Source organism: Benincasa hispida, chromosome 12 (assembly GCF_027475165.1).
Source record: "Benincasa hispida cultivar pf3 chromosome 12, pf3_genome.v1.1, whole genome shotgun sequence".
NCBI classification, from domain to species: domain Eukaryota; kingdom Viridiplantae; phylum Streptophyta; class Magnoliopsida; order Cucurbitales; family Cucurbitaceae; genus Benincasa; species Benincasa hispida.
The window spans coordinates 22,117,342-22,125,801 of NC_143489.1; the positions used below are offsets into that span (position 1 = coordinate 22,117,342).

Consider the following 8,460-nt stretch of genomic DNA (forward strand, 5'->3'; position numbering starts at 1 on the left):
CAAAAGATTGAAAGTGTGAGGACTCATGTGATAATTTATTAGCCTCGAAATTGAAAACTCACGATGTTATTAGACAAATTTTTTTATAGGAAGAAATGCATAAAAAAATAAAAATTGTGTAATAGTGCCTCATCCCATCGACAAGAGTTATCACCCACAAATGTTAAATTCTCGACCATACACGAGAACTGGTCTCATTCTGACCCAATGAGCAAAACCATCAACTACTTTATTTTGAGATCGGTTGATGTGGTAAAAGTATTGAATCTCCATTAAAAATCAATAGAAGAATCTCATTCAAAATCGTCTTAGTTGGGATAAATTTTCTCAATTCTATCGAAGTAGTTTAATAATTCAAAAACTATCTTATTCAATGATCATAAGAAAAGAAAAAGTCAAGCCAATCGATCTCAACTCCCAAAGTAGGGATCACAAACTCTGATACTCCTATACATTCAACCACAATAATATCTCCCGTGAACTCTTATAATCAAATTTATTATTCTATAAACTTTTTCCCCAAAGGAAACAAAATTAATTTATACAAATTAAAAAACAAAAAAAACCCTCAAAGACTAAACTTATAAAATAATTTCTCCTAAAAAAGAACTTATAATATAATTTATCCAGGATCAAAAGAAAAAACAATACTCTCCCATTTATTTAGCACTCTCTATCCCACGTGTCCAAGCCAAACCCACAGCCTCTATCTCCGGCGAGGCCAATCTGAGAGTTTACACCAAAGTTCATCAATGGCGGTCGCGCCCTTCTCCACCACTTTCTTCCCTTCACTTCCTTCTATCTTTACCACTTCCTTCTCCACTTCTAAATCCCTCAAAACTCCCTCAACTTCATCCCGCACAGTCTCCCAATTCTCACTCGAAACCTCCTACAAAAAACCTCCCACCGTCGACCCACCCGAAATCGACGGCATTGGCGCCGCCGCGCCCACCCGAGGCGACCGATTCCTGGAACGCCATCACTCTGTCGAAGCTGCCAAGTTTGTGCACAAAGAAAACAAAAAGAATCGGAAAAGAAAGAAGGATAAGGCTTTGAAGGTTTCTTTGGCGGTTGCTGCTTGTTATGGCTGTGGTGCTCCGTTGCAGACTTTGGAATTGGATGCTCCGGGCTATGTGGAACCGGAAACCTACGAATTAGTACGTACTTGTACTTGGATAGTGATTTTTTTTAAAAAAAAAAAAACTTGAAATTATTTGTGTAATTCTGTGTATTCATGATCGGGAAAAACTGATGTGTTATGTTTTTTCAGTTTTTGGACCTGGTAGTGAGGGTTTAGATTTCATTCTGTGGCTTTCTGGAGGTTACTGTATAACTATTGGATAAGATATAATTAGGAACTGTGTCATTTCTCTTACTGGATTTTTGGTATTGGTTTGAATTTGAGGGGATAGGCTTGTATGATATGACTTGTCTAGACTGCATTTTTTAAAATTGATAATACCGTTACATTTCATGGTCTTATAGTGTTGGCATGCTCTTGAATTACATTTGTTTGATGTCTGTTTATGGGTGGAAATGTATGATATGACTTGTCTAGACCGCATTTTTTAAAATTGAAAATACTGTTACATTACATAGTCTTGTAGTGTTGGTATGCTCTTGAATTACATTTGTTTGATGTCTGTTTATGGGCAGAAAAAAAAGCATCACCAACTTAGAAGAGTTATCTGTGGGAGGTGCCGACTTTTGTCTCATGGTCACATGATAACTGCTGTAGGTGGAAATGGAGGTTATTCTGGGGGAAAGCAATTCATCTCAGCTGAGGAGCTTCGAGAAAAGCTCTCTCACTTACGTTATGAGAAGGCTTTGATTGTGAAATTGGTAAGCCTAGGCTGTCTGTCTTTTTTGCTTTACCCTGAAGTGAAGTTGAGATATTTGCAGTTGCTGAGCGTAATACGAGGTTCCTCCCTCTTTTTCTGGCAATGAGTTATAGGTTGACATAGTTGACTTCAATGGCAGTTTTTTGGCACGCGTGCGTGATCTTGCTGGTGCAAATCCGATAATACTGGTGGTCACTAAGGTGATCTTTTGAACTTTTTTGTTGGTCTTATGATATTGATAAATATTGAATAACTTTCTTCTTGTGCTTTGGACTAATAAAGATTTGTGTAGGTTGATCTCCTTCCCAAGGGGACTGATCTGAACTGTATTGGGGATTGGGTTGTGGAGGCTACTACCAAAAAGAAGCTTAGGTAAGTTGGATTCCTTTTGGCCTTGTGGAATGTCTTTCCATCTACATCATTTTGAAAGTATGGAGCATTCTTTTGTGGAATAATCCTGAGGCAAGAATCCATCTTATATTAATTAAAGCGTTCACAAATTTTAATTGATGTGATTTATTGTTCAGTGAGAGCAAGAGCATGATCTTTGTAATCTAAAGTTCCTGGTTGGACTTCTAAATTGTGAAGCATTGTCTAAATTTTGTAGTGTTCTGAGTGTCCATCTGACGAGCTCAAAGTCTTTGGTTGGTGTAGCTGGAGTTGTAGCAGATATTCAAAAGGAGAAAAAGGTTTTTTCACTTTCACTTTGATAAATCTTACAAATCCACCTGCCAACTATTTTGATATGGTGTAATTATTGGCCTCATGCAATATTTACAAAGATCATGGAAGTTTTAGCCTTTATGAAGTCTAATGGTGTTCGTTATATCAGCACTAAAATCTTAATGATCCAGTCACAAGTTCTATATCCACATGGTTATTAAGTTTCAAAGCAAATCTCTTATTATTTCCTATGAACTTTTTCCCTTCTTTACTAATTGCATATTTGAGTTATGTCCTCAACTTCTGCTCATCTTCATTTTGTGTAAAATGCTGTCTCTGTATCAGTTTTGTTTTGTTTCTTCTTTTTTTGTTTTTTTGTTTTTGTTTTTGTTTTTGTTACTTTTTTTTTTTAATAATTTTGATGAGAAGATATTGTTTCTATTTTATTACTATACTGAACCTTAGATTTAATTTTTCTGGTGCAGGGGCGGGATGTGTACATTCTGGTTAGTATACTATTAAATTTAAACAAAATAGTTGTTACAATACATATGCCATTTATCTTCCATTTATTTTTAATAGATAGTGATAATATGCACTCATAAATTGATAAATAATTAATATATAAACAAAGATAATTGAATATTTAACTGAATATTTATTCATACTAAATAGGAGAAAAAAATGTCACCTAAAAGTATGAAATTTGAGATTTGTTCTTAATAATAATGACACTGATTGAATCATATGCCACTAATTACATGTAAAACCAAAAACATGGCATACTATGCATAAAAGCCAGATCAGGCCCCATTGTTCTCAAGTCCTGCAAGTTTCCTTTTTCTTCTCGATTCTTCTTACATCTAATATTTTTGCACTATCTTTCCAAATTTTCTTCTTAATTAAATTTTATCACCAATTGTGGCTGCCTGGACGACCTCTTCTCTTAGGATTTGAAGATGACATAGCAAATAGCTTTTCTATATTTTTCTCCCCATTTCTTAAATTTTTTTTTTAGTACATGTTATCGTCTGTCTTTTAGATAATATGTTAATATGATTAATGAGACTTGATTTTCATTTGATATGCATGTAGGGCTCAGCTAATGTTGGGAAGTCTGCTTTCATCAATGCTTTACTGAGTGAGTACAAGTTCCTTTTGTCATCTATATAGCATTCTGACCATCATTGAAGGATGCTGAGCATATGTCAAACTTTGAATAGGACAACTGTTGAGTGAGAAATTTGGACCAATCACAAATTGCTATTTCATTTCTCAAATTATTCACAAAATTACAAATGATCTAATTTGAGATTAATTAAAAATTGACAAGCCTTTAACCTAGAGAACAACCAAAGATATAAAAGAAAACCTCACATAAAAGGAGAGGAACAACAGGACTTTCAACAATAAATTCTACCATTTGGTAGAACCTTAGAAAATAATTTTGTAAAGGCTCTTGGTTGATGTTAATGTTTCTTCACTTCTCTTACCGATTATAGATTAAATGACATTTTGAAACACTGGAGGTGTTTTTTTAACCTGTGCTCTTCTTGTTCAGGGCTGTATTTCATCATATCAATCAAATATCTGTTTCTCATTAAAAAAAAAATGAAAGGAAAAAAAGAAAAGGGAAAGGGAAACAAAGCTCCCATAATTGCTTGCAATAGTAGTCCTATAAGCAACTATGTCATTTTATACCACAACAATCCAGTACTAATCCAGGGGGTATGTGGGAAGGTGATAATATAATAGAGTTGTCCATTAAATTTGATGAATAGAAATCAATCCACCCCATGATGAAAGATTAAGGGAAGCATTAAGCAATAGGAAGTGGTGGTTCTAAATTCCAATGATAGTGGTGCTCCACGTAATTTCATTCTTGCGATATTCAAGAAATTGGCATTGCCGAGGAATAAGAGCTTTAGGAAGGTGAAGAATGTTTTTAGGTAGTATGTGGAGGCCCAAATGACTCTTGAAATTCCTCTGTCCTACGTGTTCCCCTTGGATCATCTTAAAACGTAATGAAATTCAAACTTATACTCTTGCCAGGAGTTGAGCATAATAAAAGAGCTCAACGATGCTTTTCTGGGAATCTGCATGATGTCTGTCAGTTGATCCTCTATCAAATGATACCATATTATCATTGATTGCATAATCCTTAGCATCATCATCATTTTTGTCATGGTTGTCATTATCATCATTATTGTCATTGTGTCATTATATTGTTGTCAACCTTTTCATGTTTGGAGAAAAAGCTGTTATAAGTTATTTTTATCATGGTTTCTCTTACTCCCATTCATGACGATATTGGTCAAATGTTATAGACAACGTTGACACTGACAGAGTGGGGGATCATTACATGAAGTAGTCAATTGATCATATGGGAAAATATTTGTCACCTCTAAGTTTTCAATAAAAAGTAAAGTATAAAGAATGCATGTTTCCACTTTTTAGACCGCTCTTTTCTGGTAGTTTGATCGCTGCAGTTCTCTAATCGATTAGATACTATGGATGGCCACAATCAACTTCCTAAACTAACTGTTGATGGCAGAGAAGATGGCTGAAAGGGATCCAGTTGCTGCAGCAGCTCAAAAGTACAGACCCATACAATCTGCTGTTCCTGGAACTACTTTAGGTCCAATACAAATTGATGCTTTCTTAGGAGGAGGGGTATGTGTTTTTGTATGTGAAGTTCCTTATGAACCCATATGTGTGTGTATATATATATTATCCAACATATTTTCTGTTCTGTTTGCCTAACCAGTGATTCCAATTTCTATGAAAGGAGAAACTTATTCATTCTAGGGAAGTGATTAGCATATTTTCATATACAGAAATTATATGACACGCCTGGAGTCCATCTCCACCACAGGCTAGCTGCGGTTGTTCATTCAGAAGATCTTCCTGCCCTGGCTCCTCAAAGTCGGCTCAGGGGTCAAAATTTCCAAGTATGCAGACTTAAGTTCTATAACGTTTACATTGCTTGGCTCTTGCTTTCAACCTTGACCTTTTTCTATGTCAGGTTCATCAACTTCTAACTGACAATGAGATGGGAAGCAAGGACTTATCCAGTGGGTTGAATGGGTTTTCTATATTTTGGGGAGGTCTCGTGAGAGTAGATTTATTGAAGGTCTTTATTTCAGTTATTAGAACTTGTTAGAAATGGTACTTTGTTTTGGATTTAGCATGTCATTGTTGTTAACAGGTTCAACCAGAAATGTGTTTGACATTTTATGGTCCAAAAGGATTGCAGATCCGCGTGGTTCCTACTGAAAAAGCAGATGAATTTTATGAGGTAATGAAAATGCTTTTTGTAATTATAGACTCGTTTTTCTGAATTTTCTTAATGTTGGGTGGTAATCAACAGAAGATTATGCATCAGATGAATACTTTAAGGTTAAGTTACCAGTTTCGTTTTGAATTTTCAAGTTTGTGTCTAATAGGTCCCACAATGTAAAAGTTTTTAATAGATTACTGTCAATTTATATCTAATAGGTCTCTAAATTTTATAGTGTAATAGGCTCCTAAGCTTTCAATTTGTGCCTAATAGGTCTTGTAACCTATTTGACATTTTTTAAAACAAAAACCTAGATACAAAATTCAAAGTTTATGTTTAATAGATGCATCAATTTACAAAAAATGTTTAATATGTCATTGACCCATGAAATATAAAATTGAAAGTTTAGAGACATATTAACACTTTTTGAAGTTCAGGAAGGACTAAAATTGTAATGTACCTTTCTAGTTTCTATTTACGTGTAGTTATTTTTTTATTTTTTATTTTTTTGAAATGGAAACAAGCCTCTTCATTAATATTAATGAAATGAGATTAATGCTCAAAGTACAAGAGAATTATACAAAGAGCTAAAAGACCTATAGATCAGGCGCACCAAAGCATCTCAACTAGGTTGACACCCCTTAGTACCCACATCATTTTCATATAATTTGTCCTCAAGTGCAATAAAATCAAGACTAAGATTCAACCCGTACAAACGAGTTACAAGATTACACGGTTTTAACATAAGTCAAAATTAGACAAAGCAAAACAAACAATACAATAGAGGCTCAAAATTAAATTAAACTGAGGAGATCTGATCCGAGAAGTAGTCTGCTAGCAATCTGGGAAAATGAAGGCCTGCTGACTTGAACATGGTCTTGAAAGGAGAAGTTTTCGAAAAACTTACTTGGTGTTATTTATGTGCGGTTAGTCGGATCACTTCTATTTTCTCATTTCACCCTTGTCCAATCCAAACAAACAGATTATTTTTACCTCCTCCACCTACTGTTTTGTACTTAAAAGCACAATTGATGGTGATTGGTCTATAAAAACATGCATTTGACCTTTATAGCCATCTTATATTCAGAAAATAATCTTGGCGAACAACTCATAGATTTGATGATTGAAGATCGAATGCTACATTGCTATGTATTCAGGGGACTGTTTCCCACTTTTTATTTTAACCTATTGGTAATTGGAGGTTTTCTTTTACAATTTGACAGAAAGAACTTGGGATTTCACTAACACCTCCATCTGGAAAACAAATAAGGGATGATTGGAGAGGACTCGAAACAGTGCGTCAATTGAAGATAAATTTTCAAGACGAGCAAAGGTGTGATAAAACTCTTGCAGGTTATGTTCTTTTGTAAAATAACCTTAGTTCTCTCCCCATTGTTATTCTGGATGTGATTTGGTTGATGTAATCTGGCTGGCTAGTAGGTGCATCTCAGGAAATAAGAACTTATTTCTCCTTGCATTTTCTACAGGCCTGCTTGTGATGTGGCTATATCAGGCTTGGGATGGATCACTGTTGAACGAAAGAAATCACTTCCATATAATCCGCCTGATTTAGAATCATCGGTCAATAAGCTCGAGTTGGCTGTCCATGTCCCTAAACCAGTAGAGATTTTCGTTAGGCCTCCCATGCCTGTTGGTAAAGCTGGATCAGAATGGTATCAGTACCGTGATTTGACAGAAGAGGAAGAGGAAGTAAGGCCAAGATGGTATTTTTAGGTACTATCTCTACCTCTTTTCATCTATATATTTCATGATTAATTGTATAACTAGTCCGCTGGTTCTGCCGCCTGGCGAATGAACTGTAGTTGCAAAGAAAAAGGACGATATATAGGTTAATTTACAAGCGTATGAATCTTATTGAACTTTGAGGAATCTGAATTTGGCATCTGAATTCTCTGGAATCTCTAGTAATGGAGATGCAGATGCCAAAATTCAAGGATAAAATGTAGAGAACACATAAATTTGCACAAAGAGTTGTGGGAAGATATGATAGACACTAGACAGAAGGATAGGAGATGTACTATTATCGATATGGCTACCAAGTTTTCAAGCTATGGCTGTTAAAAAATTAGAACGAACTTGTAAACAGTAAATCTTGAAAATTTGGCCAACTTGAGCATGGTTTCAATTATATACTTCCATCGTTTCAAAAGTTTCATTTTAACTCTTAACCATTTAAGGAGTTTGTAGACGACACTTTCAATTCCGTTCATTTATTGATATTGGTTTTTTGTATAACTGTGTTCTCTCTCTCTGATTATACAAAGGGATGGGTTGGTGCTATTCCTTGAGATTTACCAAATACTTAAACCTAATATTTTGCCGATTGATCATGAGAAAGAAGGACAAGAAGGGAAGTAAAGAACAGTTCGTTGTTTTTGGTAATTTTTTGGGGGTTAAAACAAAAGAACAATTAATAGTAGTTTATATATATATATTTTTTTTCCCTTAATCACCAAAATTTATAAGTCAACTGACAAGTCGGATTCTCATTTTAAAAACGAGGAACAACTAACAAATGTGTAACTAACTATTCTTAGACGATTTAAAGAAGTGTGTTTAAAGGTTAAAACAAAAATTTTAAAACAATAGGAGAATAAATGAAACTAACGAGGCTAATCTTGTAAGTTGAAGGGTTGTTTCTTGTTTCCATAATTT

At 34.7% G+C, this 8,460-nt stretch overlaps 1 protein-coding gene across 2 annotated transcripts; it reads left to right on the forward strand.

Moving 5' to 3' along the window:
* Positions 1-618: 618 nt before the first annotated feature.
* Positions 619-7,954, forward strand: NOA1 (P-loop containing nucleoside triphosphate hydrolases superfamily protein). 2 transcript variants are annotated; one of them, XM_039019936.2, is made up of 13 exons: positions 619-1,157; positions 1,657-1,842; positions 1,955-2,041; positions 2,134-2,213; positions 2,449-2,530; positions 2,990-3,010; positions 3,600-3,645; positions 5,059-5,177; positions 5,342-5,455; positions 5,530-5,637; positions 5,713-5,802; positions 7,008-7,137; positions 7,272-7,954. In XM_039019936.2, exons 1-13 carry the CDS (start codon positions 753-755, stop codon positions 7,355-7,357), a joined length of 1,554 nt encoding a protein of 517 aa, XP_038875864.1. In that variant the 5' UTR covers positions 619-752; the 3' UTR covers positions 7,358-7,954. The 2 variants fall into 2 exon arrangements, with proteins under 2 accessions (XP_038875864.1, XP_038875863.1); XM_039019935.2 differs by having other exon boundaries at positions 7,008-7,117.
* Positions 7,955-8,460: the final 506 nt, after the last annotated feature.

Bases quoted from the DNA above. Each gene is read 5' to 3' on its own strand.
- NOA1 (XM_039019935.2), top strand. From the start codon at position 753: ATGGCGGTCGCGCCCTTCTCCACCACTTTCTTCCCTTCACTTCCTTCT. The intron at 1,843-1,954 runs GTAAGCCTAGGC...AATGAGTTATAG, and splicing joins AGGCTTTGATTGTGAAATTG to GTTGACATAGTTGACTTCAA. The intron at 2,531-2,989 runs GTTTTTTCACTT...TTTCTGGTGCAG, and splicing joins ATATTCAAAAGGAGAAAAAG to GGGCGGGATGTGTACATTCT.